Raw genomic sequence first — 15,058 nt, 5'->3', positions numbered from 1 at the left:
ACACACATATATATATATATATATATATATATATATATATATATATATATATATATATATATATATATATATATATATATACATACGTACACATACAGTGTTGTATTTAATGGAAAATAAAATTAACCATCAAATTCTGACATGTAGTCTTTATGGCAGAGAGGTTTTTAAGGACACTAAAGTTGCCTATCTTAAAAAAATCTAGTTGTCATGTCTCAGAATGTCTAATGAAAGCTATTTGTGAAGATAATTAAGAAAATAAAACTTAACGACATCAGTTTAAGAATGTTACAAATAATGTTTGCCTCCCTAAGACAGATAGAAGATAAACTATTATATGTTATGCATGTTTTAGATAGGTTTCCTGGTTTTCATCTTTTTTCAATGTACAATCTTCATTGTTTTTGTAGATATTGTTTCCTGAAATGTAAATGAGAAATATTCAATAGTAACCAATAAACAGAATTGGTTCAATAGCACAAATTGTAATCAATTTGTAGAGAAGTTATAAGAATGGAAAATAAATTCATTAAAAATATTGATCTCCTAACATAAATATAATTTCAGTACACTAAATACAAAATATTAATATAAAATTTAAAATGTTAATTATCAGCAGATAATAGTTTTTGTTTCTTATTATTTTCTTAATGATAAATATTCTAAAATTATTCAGTTGCCCAAAGCTTAATCCTTTTTAATCAATTATTTTAAATAATATCCAGTAAAGCATTGTTTTGTTAGGAGAACATGGAATGTGTCCTGTTTTACTGGAGCTGTTTCCCCCATTGCCTTTCTTTGAACTATGGTAGATTCTGAGCATTATACAACAAGAAACACTCTAGAACTATCTCTTCAAATGACAGTTGAGAGTTAAGCTTCTTTACCAGAGGCACAGTTCAATACCAGTGTGAGGATAACAAAAATTAAGATTTGGGTCAGACGTTGGCATGGTATTGATGCAGAGACTTAAAATTCCCAACATTATTATCTTCATATATTAATAGAGGAGCTATATTCTATAGTGGAAAATATTCTCTTCTCAACTAATTTGACATCCTTTTAAAACATAGATTATAAAATTCAATAAAATAGTTAATATTTGAATAAACATATGAATACTATAAAATATTAACAGCAATGTAAAAAAAGAATCTAACACTAATGGTAAATCTAAAATTAATATGCTGTTTAAAATTATACATTTAATTAGATAAACGATCAGAACTATTTTGATTTTGATGTTACTAGTTACCTGACATCTCTGGTATTTCTTCATAATGTTTCATATTCCCTACACTATGTCCATGTTCATTATTTTGCTGGGAAGACAGCGTTCCTGTTTGATATGTTGATGTCAGACTACTTACTTCAACAGCATCATCATTCGAAGTCACCACAACTGGCTGACTGTACTTCTGTATAATGAAAGTAAAAGAAATTAAAAAGCATTGGATATTTACTCTTAGCATTAAGTTTTTAAAAACAAACATGAAATTAATAATATAAACAATTACACCAACTAATTTTTTTACTTCAAACTTAAGTCACAGATGTAAAATATCTTACGACTTACTTGGGTAGGCTTTGGTAAAGTTCTTGACTGAACTGAAGATTCATATTTGTTCCGCAGCTGACCTTCTGCATAACATTCACTCTTGGATCTCTCAGAATAGATACTCCTTTTCACCATCTCTTCGGGATTCCTTGACATAGCAACAGAAGTGTTAGTCTGGTACAACAATTGTTTCATCTCTGCTCTACCTTGGTATGCTGTAGTCTTTGTTGTAGCAGCTGCTGTGTTATCTCTGTGTTTAATGCATTTCATAATACACAGTGTTATAGAAACAACAATAGCCACTGATATTATTACTGCTGAGGATACAATGATAATAACCCATGTCATATGGACCCTACCCGAAGATTGTAAAGGTCCACTCTTCGACATTGGTGATGTCTCGTTACTAACAGCCAATACCAAAGTGACACTAGTGGTTGACGACTGAACTGGACTACCACTGTCCTTCACAACAAACACCAGCTCATAACTTCCAGCATCATTTAGATAAACTTGTCTGGAGAATGATAAAGCACCACTGTGTGAGTTCATACTAAACAACTGTTTATCATTGCCTTGTACGATTGCATATCTGAGGAAAGCATTGTTTCCACTGTCCCCATCAGAGGCTCTCAAAACTGTGATGTCACTCTTACTCTGCGGATGGTACTGCACATTTAGGGTGTAAGGGTCACTACTAGGATATGTAAAATAGGGAGCATTGTCATTTTGATCGAGAATCTCAACAACAACATTTGCTGTGTCATTCAGAGATGGGCTTCCGTTATCTTTGACAAAAACCTCAAACTTATACACATCTTGTTTCTCTCTGTCCAATGACATGGTGGCTGAAATGAAGCCATAACTGGTGATGAGAAATGGTAGATTGGATTTTTCTTTACGCAGCAGAGAATATGTGAGTTGTCCAGCAGATCCAAGATCAGGGTCAGTGGCATTGACAAAACCAATAGGGAAGTCTTTATCTTTGTTTTCATAGGTGAGGAATTGGAATGTATCTTTGGTAAACTGTGGTTGTACATCATTGATGTCCGTCACTTGGATAGAGAGGGTTTTAACACTTTTCAGAGGAGGTAATCCTTTATCTTGACACGAGACAGGAATGTTATAGTGTCCTTGTGTTTCTCTGTCCACTGGTTTGTTTAGAATGATTTTATATTCTTTAGATCCCATTGACTGTAGTTTGAATGTATCATGTTTGATATCACAGCTGACCTCTCCATTTTGTCCCACATCGTTGTCAGTGACCATCACATAAGCAATGAAACTACCAACTTTGATGTCTTCAGAAATGGTAGCTGTGTTGTCATTGATTGCATTAACATAATCAATATCAATAGATGGAGGATTGTTGTGTTGGTTGATAACATTTACTAGAACTGTTGCTATAGAACTGAGAGGAGGGTTGCCCCCGTCTCTAGCCTCAACAAAGAGTTCATAGGTTGTTTTTTCATCTAATTTAGAATACTTAGTTGAAAATATTTCTCCAGTGTTTTCATTTAAATCAAAAAATCCCTTTGCTTGGCTGGAAGTTTTGGGGCTGAAATGGAAAGTAATTTTACTGTTGGATCCAATATCTTTGTCGGTTACTGACAAAGTAAGAATAGGTTTTGTCTTGTCGTGTGTGGTTCTGATGGAAATATTATAGAGTGGTTTTGAAAATACAGGTGGATTATCATTCTCATCTTCAACAACAATCACAACATTTAACACACTCTGTTTAGATGGAGAACCTCCATCTTTAGCAATAACTTCTAAATTATATTTATCTTTTATCTCTCGGTCTAATTTATCTTTTAAAACAATCTTTAATGATGAAATACCATCAGCTCTTTTAGAAACTGACAGGGAAAATGAATCATCAGACTTTTTAAGTTTATATTCAATGAAAGAATTTTGGTAACTGATATCCTTGTCTATGGCATTTGGAACTGACTTTTTCATACCTTCTCGATCTCCTTCCCCAAACTGTAAAATTATTTGTTTTTCAGGAAATTCTGGTGCATGATCATTTATATCTTTTATTACAATTTTGATTTTCAATATTTTTGTAAATGACTTTGTTTTCCGAACAACAATTTTAATAATCCTAGAACATTCTTTGTTGTATGTACAAAGTGATTCAGCATCAAGTTTCTGAGAAGTGTAAAGTTTTCCTGTTTTGGTCACATTGAAATATTGTGTTACTTTTCTTTTGAGTTGACTGAATGTTACCATTTGCTGTTCAGCTGATTTGATATTGTCTAACAGTTTAGAATCAGCAGCAATGTCTGCTACATATGTTCCTGGACTTCTCTCTTCCTCTATATGATAAGTGAGGTCTATACTAAGACATGTATGAAACAGTGAGAAGATGATCCATGGTGGGAACCACATAATTCTCTTTGGTTTTGAAACACTTTACGATCATCTGAGTACTTAGAATCTAACCTGCAACAATAGAAAGAACATCTGTCAAAACATTAACTTGAAAGTGTTATGAAGGAGGTGATTTCTTATTTATGATGGTATTACATCATAATAAATGAGGAATCACCTTCTTAAGATTTATACAATTCTTTAGTTTTTGATAATACATTCTGATAAAACATGAATAGAGAAATATATTGTAAATTGGAAACTCTGTGTGTGTGTGTACATGTCATAATTTTCACAATAGATATACAATGCTTACATTTATTAGGAATTAAACAATAAGTTGTAATGCTTCAGTAAATATAGTGTTGGCTTGACTGTGATCTCATCTTAATGTAATAAATGCCTCAATCATGGTTTCTTCTATTATTAACCAGTAGAGCAGCTTAAAGCAAAACAACAATGATGCACTGATAAAAAAAAAATGTCAAACCAAGAGAAAACAGGAAAATATTTTGGAGACTGAATCTTCCTCCCATACATAAATATAAAACATGCTCTTGCATCATTATCAAAGTGGATTGTTAGAGTTGATAAAGAGTCTATTTAGTTAAAATTCCTTTTATGCCTTGATTTCAAAGTCTACTATGTCTTTCATCTTTCCATGGATAATAAAATAAATCAGCTGTACCTACTCCGCAAATCTGAGGTCTTGTGCAAATATAAGAAATCATTATTATGAAGGATTAAGGGTTGGTAGTCAAAGGCAACATTATAAGTGTGCAGGACACGTACACACACACACTTTGTGGTATTTAGTTACATCCCTTTACATACTCATTCTGAGATTAACCCTTTCGTTACCAACCCGGCTGAAACCAGTTCTGGCTCTGTAGTACAAATGTCTTGTTTCCATAAGTTTTGAATTAAAATCTTCCACCAAACCTTAGTTACAATTTAAGTTCTTAACACTAGCTTAATGATAACTAAGTTATTTTAGTAAATTCTTTGTTATATTTAAAGTAATTGAAAGAAACACAGAGCATCTGAAAATAAATACAGTAACGAAAGGGTTAACTCAGTATTTCAACCTTCTCCTAAATGTATTATTTAGCTTTGTAATCTTAGTTCTGAGACTGGGGTCCTATAAGAAACTGAACGATAAAAGAATTATATGCTTCCAGTGGTGGGCCTCTGCGCCATTAGAATCCATATATGAACCCCAGTGCTCTACTGGTACTTATCTTATCAACTCAGGAAGGATGAAAGACGGATGAAATGCTGCTAAGCATTGTTCTCCATGGTGTGCTAACAATTCTGCCAGCTCATCACCTTACTACTAATAATAATAATGATAATAATAATAATAATAATAATAATTTATTTTCTTGACCACAAAGGTTTTCTCTGCAGTCATGGTAGATGGGTCAAATCCCAAACTTGAAAAAAAAAAAGGAAAATGGTATTCTTTAGCAGACTAAGGATAACATTTTCTTGTTCTTATTTTTAAGATGGGAGGATATGGTTTGAGGAAGATTTGGTTGTTATGTATCATTTAATTAAAATAAAATTAACAGGAAAAGAAAATAATAATCAAAGAAATTCATAAAAATTGACTGAGTTATAAGAAAGATTTAAGGTGAGACAGTAAGAAATATCTAAGGGGAAAGATTGTAGTGAAAACAATAAGTAACATAATTCTATACTGAAAATATTACTAGAAAAAGCAGCAGTAATTTAAATGGATATCCAAACTAATATACCTAATTAAATTGGAACAGAAAGATTATCATGAGGTATTACTAATTTTATATTCATTTTTAATTTCACTAAATAAATACTCAATAATCTGGTTAATTTATATATCATGATTATTATTAACCCTTTTATGTTTTTGTGTTTTGTTTTAGTAACAGTGAGACACACATACACACATTAAATGTTCAGAATTATATTAAACGTTGTTTGCCAAATCAAGGAAATTCTTTTTAAATTAATCATATGATGATGATGATGATGATGAAGATTGCTTAAGATTCTGTCATTCTTTACTAGATTTAACAAACACTTATAATGAGCTGATAGATTTCTCTTGTGACTGTTGTTAAGTCTCCTTAGAAGCTCAAAGCTTCAGCTCCATTTGTCCTTATTTAGCATACAGTTTCAGCATTTATCAATTCCAATTATACATAATTCTTCCATTAATTCTATACCATATTCAATATGAATGAACTAATTTTTATACCAAACTGACATAATTTAGTAGATATAATAAACATCTGTAGAAATTTAATAGCATTATTTGTTTTTCATCTATAAGAAGGATTAGTTTGGGTGGTTGTGGAAATTTTCAATGCTAAATCTCAAACAACATTTCTGGTTTCACTACTACCAACCAGTTAACAATGTGTCTAAAGAAGAAAAATATGTCTACTGATCACTGTTTCCCTTTCAGCTTTCATTATATAAAGAGATCTATTTCAATAGAATATGTTAAAACAACAACAAAGAAATAACAAACACAACAAACAAAAATAAATTTTAATCTTACCTTAATCTTTAATTCCATTATTACTCAGTGTAACAAGAGTCATCAATTTTGTTAGAGCAGAAAAGGTCCATTGAAGCTGCAGCTGTGTGTGTGTGTGTGTGTGTGTGTGCATGTGTGTGTGTGTGTTTGACAATGGCTGTATATTGATGGAGTGGAACTGTGAGTCAGTATGAACACTTACGTTTATGCCAGTGCCTCTATTGTCAATATGTGTACGTGAGCAAATGTAAGCATGCATTTAGAGATTTGAGATGGATATGCTTGAATGAGTTTTCCCATCATCGGGATATATTGTTAGTTTCACTCATCTGCTGAATATTTATTTCAGATTTCAAACAAAAACAAACAAAAAAATTGATACATCTGCTGAGTACGACTAATTGGCTTGATAGCTTTAGTGAATATCAGGTAAAATACCGCATCAGTATATTAATTAGATTAATTTAAACTGAAATTTATTTACAAATTAGGGGAAAAAAAGTAAAAGCAGGATTTATAATCTTAATGAATATTTTTAAATTGACAAAATTCTTTAAAATTTTTTGGTAAATCAATGTTTATTTTTATTTTTTTTTAAAGCTACGCAAAAAAGGGAGAGAAATTCTGATTTCAGTCAAATTAACATGCTTCATCTTGTAAACAACGAAGGAGTGATATGTAAAGTTTGATTTGATTAATGTCTGTTTTCGATGGCTGATCTACATCATCATAAAAATATGCACAACCTTTAATTTAATAATTCTGTTATTTCCTTATTATTTGGTAAAACATTAAATTCTTAAATTGAACAATGATCAGAACAAATTTTCTAGAAAAAGAAATTAAATATTAAAAAATCATTGAACTTCAATTTATAAATGCTTGTTATGAAATAGTTAAAACTTTAACTATTACAACATTCCAAAATAGCCAAAAAAAAAAAAAAACTTGCATTATTTCAGGCAATTCCATTAATGAAAATAATGAATATGTAAATATTCACTCATGAAATTTTACAAAAATAAAGTCTATTTTTCTTTTTATGTGTTCCTTTCACTAGATATCTTACTCAATTTGGATAAGTCTACCTTTAAATAAGGGTCTATGTAACTTCATAGAAGTGTTTATTTGAAAAGAAGTAACAAATTCACTTCTTCATAATTACAATATTTTGTAGAAAAATGTTCTCTTGAAATATATTATTATTTTTAAAGAGAAGATATGCTTAACATATTTCAGATTTTATTGATAATTTGGAAACTTATTAAGATAATACAAAAAATAAGTATATCGTTGAGCAAATAAGGATGGATCCATATACTTAGCTAAAACTCTTTCTAAACAGCTTGGATAGGAACTGAAGGATTAAACATTTGCAGTCTGTAGTTCGATGTAAAAGTCACATTTTAAATACACTGCTGAGATATGACAGCAATAAATGTAAATGATAACAATAGATAGTTAGTTATTATTTCCTTTTGCTAAGGTTATATTTGATGTTGAAAGATTGAAAGAAAAATTCAGGAGTGAGGGAAAATATTGGTTAGTGTTAGATAAGTTTATATGTTTCAGATAATTTTTTTTTGGAGAAGGTGCTTTTGTAATGTATTTTCTGCATTGTTTTTGGTATGTATTATCTCCTAAAACAGAGAGTATAAAGTGATTTAATACATAGAAATTTAGAGAAAAACATTTCTAAAACAGTTAGCTATCTATCCCAATGATTGTGCTGTAAAATCTTTAAACTGTCTAAAACAAAGAACATTGGTTAAAATGTAAATTATTCAAGAAAAAGAAGAATCAGATGATTGACTTTTGTTCTCCTTACTGCCACTCCATATCCATACTTAAAATTAAGAAATACAAATATTTTTGAAAAGTTTCAAAGAATAATCAATAAGAGAAATACAAGTAGATAAGCAAAATTAATAGCATGAAGCTATATTTAGTATTCCTTAAATCTTCATTAAAGAAATTTAATTTTACCTGATACTCCAGGTATTTCTTCATGTTTTGTATCTCTCCCTATTTCACTACATTCTTGAATTGATACTGTTGTTGGGTCAGAAATTTCACAGAGTTGAGCAGTCTTCCAAACTACCATTTTAGATGTGACCAACTGGTTGAATATTTCTAATCGAAAAAAAAATATGATAGAACTTAGAACATAACTTAAATCAAGATAATAAATTGTCATTATTAAATTAGATTTGCTAATTAAGGATTACAGCTAAAATAAATATAAATTTCAATTATACAATACCAATGAATTGTTATACATGTCTATAAATAGTGTTTAATAAATTTAAAAAATAAAACAATAATTGTAAAAGATTGTAAAGGTCCACTCTTCGACATTGGTGATGTCTCGTTACTAACAGCCAATACCAAAGTGACACTAGTTGTTGACGACTGAACTGGACTACCACTGTCTTTCACAACAAACACCAGCTCATAACTTCCAGCATCATTTAGATAAACTTGTCTGGAGAATGATAAAACACCACTGTGAGAGTTCATACTAAACAACTGTTTATCATTTCCACTGCTTTTTTAAAGAACTATTTTATATTTTTTGATCTCATTGACTGTAGTTTGAATGTGTCATGTTTGATATCACAGCTGACCTCTCCATTTTGTCCCACATCATTGTCAGTGACCATCACATAAGCAATGAAACTACCGACTTTGATATCTTCAGAAATAGTAGTTATGTCATTATTTGGATTAGGAACAAAGTCTATATCAATAGTTAGAGGACTGTTTTCTTCATTCATTATATGAACTAGAACAATGCCTACAAAGAGAGTATTGCTTTCAACTCTGGCTTCACATATAATTCACATTTCATTTTCAGCCACACATTGATATCTGTTTATGAATACTCAATTTTTTTCATTTAATTTAAAGTATTTTGGTTTTATATATGATGTTTTAGGATTTGCAATATAATGTTATTTTGCTGTTTTCTCATGCATCTGAGCCAGATGCTATCAATGTAATAAATGGTTTCATCTTGTGGTCTGTTCCTTCCAGTGATGCACTATAAATATTTTGTGTAAGGGAGGCTAATTGTCATTCATGCCTTCAATTCTAATTTTCATGTTTAACACATTTTATTTTGGTACAGATGTTCTAACTTCAGTAGAAATTTTACTTTAACTATTTTCAAGGACTTTCTCTAATTTCCACTCCGCAACAGATTATATCTGATCATGCTAAATGAGATTCATTTAAAGACTTCCTCAGTCCTACATCTGTATATACTGGAATGGAAGATTTATTCCTTCACCATATCAATCCCTGAAAGTTATTTGTTCAATAAGAACCATAATGATATTCATTAAAGAATTTTGCTTTAACCTACCATAACACTCTGAGTCACTCCTACATTTCTCACCACAACTTGCTACCGTCCTCTTTACTCCATCTCTAACCATCTCCCCTTACACTCTTATGAAACATCCCCCTTTATCTCCTACAGCCCACTACTGTTGCTTACGAAATTTACCAACAGAAAATATCATAATTTAAAGTTCATTTTTCTGTTGGGATGGGTTGGACAGTTCGACAGGATTGGATGAGATGCAGAGCCACAAATGAGCTCTAGTGTTAGTCTTAATAAGGTTTCTACAGCTAGATGCCCTTCTTAATACCAACCACTTTAGAAAGTGTACAGGGTGCTTATTTGATATAACTTGTGAGGTCACCCAATAACTTGCAAAACAAGAAAAGAATAGGAGAACATGGAAAAGCCTCCTTAATTAAATGGAGAGAGGAGAATATTCAAGAGTGGGGAAGGGGCAGTGGTTTTATGCCATGTGTAGAGAGATTAAAGTGTGAAAGAGGAACTGGCCCTGGTGAAAGTTTCATAAGAGTGGGCAAGAGTAACAGATGGCTAGAGATGCAGGTAAATATAGTGAATGATGAAGAAGGGTGTTAGTGGGTTGATGGGAAACACCAGTAATGGAGAGGGATAAAGTGAGAGATACAGATATTGGAAGGAGAAGAGATCAGAAAATAATGGAATGATGAGCAAAGTGTAGGAGCAGTTGGGAAGGAGATATAGAGATACATAAGAGGTCTGTAGTAAGCTGGCAATGCTAGATTTGAGAATGCATTATGAATGAGAGCAGATATAAGAGATGTTAAAGATGGAATGTGGCAAAGGCTGTACCTTTAGCAATGAATAAAGGTAAAGAAAGAAGGTGACTGACGGAAATAGTGGGGTGGGGGATAATAACGAGAAATGAAAATGGTTTCAGGGGTTAAGGAGAAGAGGAAGGTCACTGAAAACACAAAGAAAGAGGAGAGAGAATGTAATATATGTTGATTCTACTCTCAGGTGATTACAGTTGCTGAGTAGATAGATATTAGGGGATGAGGTGTTGGGAATACATGATGTGGAAGAGACAAAAGAGGGGCTGGTCCCCATTTGCAGAAACATAATCAAGGCAGTTTTAGGACGGGTCCTCTTAAGCACAGTGAGTTGTCAATCATCTCAGTTCTTAGTCACCTCCTCTGTAAGGCTTAGCATCTTGAGATCAGCCTTTGTTGCTTTGCCTCATGTCTTCCTGAATCTTCTTCTTCCACAAGTTCCATCCATTATAAGTGACCAGCACTTTTTTAACCAGCAGACCTCATTTATATGCATCCCACGACTAAATCACTATACTTTTCTCTTTTGCACACTACATCCTAAATCCTTTTATACCTAATTTTTCTCACAATACATTAGCACTTTGTCACACACACACACACACTGACATTGCATGACTAATGGAGCATATGCACTTCATTCTTCTCTCATCTCTGCACTCTGTGCCCATGACTCACTGTATGTAACACTGGTGTTTGCCTAGCCCCACCCCACCACCAAGCAGATCTACCAAATGAACAAAAGGACTACTTTTATGGTATTCTTCTGCAAGCTACCTCAAAGATGAATGACAATGATCTCATCTTCATGGCTGGGGATTTCAATGGGCATATTGGGCGGCAGCCAGGTATCTTCCATGGTGTACATGGGGGCCATGGAATTGGTTCCCAAAATGAAGAGAGAACAAGGCTCTGTGATGCAAATAACTTATTGATCTGCAACACCAACTACAGGAAGCCTGCCAGCCACTTGACAACCTATTAACTGAGTGACCATACTAGCCAGATTGATTACATTCTCACCAGACAGCGAGATACATGGTTGCTCATAAATGCAAAGACCTTCCCTGGTGAAGAATGTACCCACCAGCATGAAAAAGTCATTAGTGACTTTAATCTTCAAGCCAGAAGGATACCAAGAAGCAGACCAATCTAGAAAAGAAGGATTTGGAAGCTTAAGGATCCTTTATATGGTCAGAGATTTAGGGAGACTCTAATTTAGAAATTTGATGAGAGGGAGGAGGAACTACAGACTTGTACCATAGGGGGTAACTGGGAAATCCTGTGGGACAGCTTGCTGAGTGCCAAAGACCAAATCTGTAGCTGGTGCAAAGTCCCAACCAGACCTAGGGTGATGTGGTGGAGAAATAATATTGTAGACAAAGCCTCCAGAGCAAAGAAACAGGCCTGGAAGGAGTAGTAGTGTGGAGGTAGCAGAAAATTGTATAAGATAGCCAGAAGGGAAGCTAGGAGACTGGTATATCTAGCCAAGGGAAAAGTAGAAAAGAAATTAGCCCATCTTCTGCGAAGTGAGAACCAGAGACTTGAAGTATGTGAGAGAAAATCGTAATGTGGTAGGAGAGAAATGTATTTGCATAGATGATGGTGCATTTGCATTTAATGATTCTGCAAAGAAAGAGACTTGGAAATACTATTATGAAAGGCTGCTAAACATGGAAAATGAACGGGAAAAGGAGAGTCTGCCAAATGTTGACCCAACTGGGGGACCAGCTATCCAAATCAACAATAGCTTGGTAGATAAAGCAATTAAGGATATGAAAACAGTGAAAGCCCCTGGCCCATCAGGAATCACTGCTGAGATGATTGAAATATCTAGCAGAGTAGGATACAGCCTAGTCACCTGTATAGTTAATCAGGTTATCCACGAGGGAGTCATGTGCAACGCTTATTGTATCAGCATTATAGTCAACTGCTACAAAGGCAAAGGTGATGCCTTAGGCACAAATAATTACAGAAGCATCACATTGTTGGATCAGGTGATGAAAGTCACAGAAAAGGTCATAGCTCAATTAATTAGGAAGAGGGTTAGTGTAAATGTGATGTAGTTTGGATTTGTGCCAGGCAAGAGCACAACTATATTCCTGGGTAGGCAACTACAGGAGAAATATTTAGCCAAAAATAATCCTCTGTACCTGGCTTTTGTCGACATGGAGACAGCCTTTGACAGAGTCTCTCACCACCTTATCTGATGGTCAATGTGGAAGCTAGGAATAGATGAGTGGTTGGTTAAAGTTGTACAAGCCATGTACAGGGATGCTATCAGTAAGGTGAAGGTTAACAATGAGTATAAACATTCAATAAGTAAAAGTATATACAGGGTGCACTGTAAAGAATTCCCGATTATTTAAATAAGTTTATTTTATTAAATTCAGTTTGAAATTGCACAAAAATGATTAAAATGCACTCCCCAACATTCAGTTGTTCATGTACACTCCACTATTTGTTTACATTTAGCAAGTAAAATGTTTCAAAATGACAGTTAACAAGCAAAGTGAGATTGTAGCTCTGAAAAAAACAGGACATAGCACTAAAGTCATGGTTTCAAGGGTTGATGTTGATCCCATAACAGTCTATAATGCCATGAAACACTATAATGAGACAGGTTCAATCAACAGCAAGCCCATTCCTGGTCAAAAACGATCCATAAGGATGAAACAATTGGTGGATCTTGTCTAAAAGAGAGTGTTAGGAAATTCGCAACAGAGCATGAGGCCAATAGCTAAAAGTCTAGAGATATCTCCCAGACAACCATGCAATGGGTTGTGCACGAAGACTTAAATTGTAAGTCATTAAAATTGCAATGTTGATACTTAATTTCAGTTACCTCTAGAGCAAAGTAACTGGACAGGTGTAAGAAAATGGCAGAGATTCAGAGCACCGGTGAGAATATCTTCATCTGGTCGGATAAAAGATATTCACCATTGAGGCTGTAGTGAACACCCAAAATGACAAGATTTTGGCCACGAGGTCAGATGTTGTTCCTGAAAGCGCTAGAAAGGTGTTTCACCAAATGAAACCTGCTGGAGTATTGTTTTGGGTGGTAGGGTCATCCGATGGTGGAAAATCTCCTCTGGTGTTCATTAAAGAGGGGAGAAAGGTCAATTTGGCAATTTACATGAAAATGTTGGAGGATAAAAGCGGTGCAGGAGCCATTTCAGCAGGTTTTGGGACAAGAATGTATGGCCCCATGCCAGCCTAGACATTCACGCTATGGACTTTGCTATTTGGTCCATTCTAGAAAGTAACATTTCAAGAGATTTCTACAAAAATAGCACCACTCTGAAGAAAGCCTTAGTCATGTCATGGTATCATTTAAGTGAAGAAATCACCTGGCATTCCTGTAACTCTGTTCTTGGTTGTCTTCAAGCAATTGCAAAGGTGGACATACTGAATTAAACATATCTTAATATGTTACCTGACCATTTTTAATCAAATCTTAAAGAACCCGTCTGTTTTTATGCCTAAAAATTATGACTAAAACTCAATTGGAAGTTCTTTATGGCACACCCTGTACATTTGGCAAAGCTCTTAGTTTTGTACATTTATGCAAAAGTTTGTGTACAATGTTACAAAATGCATGTAACTATACACTTTATATAAACCAAACAATGCAATAAAAACATTTTTATAAGATATTTTAACTAGACTTACATTGACAATAATTGTAAAATCCATTGTTGTAAAATCCAAAGACTTAACATCCGCTGCAGTAAGAAAATCCATTGTAATTGTAGCTGTTGTAGTGTGACAATGGTTGTAAAGTTGATGAAGTGGTGGATCAAAGCCTGTTGTTATACAAGGCAATTAGATATATATCCCAATACGCAAGTGTATGTATTGCATGCTATTTCAATTAATTATCCATCAGGAATTGTATATGAACTTCACTCTCTTGTGCACGTGTGTGATTATATGGGATTATATCACAAATGGTGTACACATGGAATGTTGGGCTGACTAAATATTTCATTGGTTGAAAATCATCAATTGTGAATAATTAGTAGAAAAGTTTAATAGTTGTACCAGTCAAAGGGAAAACAATACTTCTAAGTAATAAATGAGAAAAACTGATATTCAAATGAGCTTTAAATTACAAAATAAGTAAGGGGAATTATCTCATAAGTTTCTAATTTAAGTACAAAGCCTGCAAATTTGAAGAGAATGGATGAATCAATTCCAGTGTTTCATTGGTATGTTATCAACCCAGAAGGGAAGAAAAGCAATGACGACCTTGGCAGGATTTGAACTCACAATGTAGAGCGTTGGAAGAAATACTGCAGGGTACTTTTCCAAATGCTTTAATAAGATTAAATATATATTATTTCAATATTTGCCTGAACTTGACATCTGAAATTTAATAATTATTTTTTAAATTAGTTTAGATTCATAAGTCATTTTTCTCTCTTTCATTTAGTGAG

General features: G+C 33.2%; 1 protein-coding gene and 1 long non-coding RNA gene across 2 annotated transcripts in view; both read right to left on the bottom strand.

Annotated features, from left to right (window-relative positions):
- Positions 1 to 15,058, bottom strand: part of LOC106877102 (protocadherin Fat 4) — a 72,864-nt gene that overhangs the window by 38,011 nt on the left and 19,795 nt on the right. The window contains exons 7-12 of the mRNA XM_089363298.1: positions 14,292 to 14,425; positions 11,756 to 11,771; positions 9,051 to 9,288; positions 1,577 to 3,974; positions 1,256 to 1,418; positions 391 to 420 (exon numbers count right to left, since the gene is read on the bottom strand). Of these exons, the coding sequence (XP_089219424.1) occupies positions 391 to 420; positions 1,256 to 1,418; positions 1,577 to 3,974; positions 9,051 to 9,288; positions 11,756 to 11,771; positions 14,292 to 14,425 (2,979 nt within the window). The remainder of the gene's footprint in view (positions 1 to 390; positions 421 to 1,255; positions 1,419 to 1,576; positions 3,975 to 9,050; positions 9,289 to 11,755; positions 11,772 to 14,291; positions 14,426 to 15,058) is intronic.
- On the bottom strand, positions 7,039 to 14,430 carry LOC106877098 (uncharacterized). Its single transcript, XR_008265515.2, has 3 exons — positions 14,292 to 14,430; positions 8,448 to 8,594; positions 7,039 to 8,101 (listed from the first exon to the last, which is right to left on the bottom strand). It is a non-coding gene; the product is annotated as an uncharacterized LOC106877098 (long non-coding RNA).

Source organism: Octopus bimaculoides, chromosome 14, assembly GCF_046866305.1.
Source record: "Octopus bimaculoides isolate indiv1 chromosome 14, ASM4686630v1, whole genome shotgun sequence".
NCBI lineage: Eukaryota > Metazoa > Mollusca > Cephalopoda > Octopoda > Octopodidae > Octopus > Octopus bimaculoides.
The sequence above is the reverse complement of the archived record's forward strand: the minus strand, read 5'-3'. Positions and strand labels throughout refer to the sequence as shown.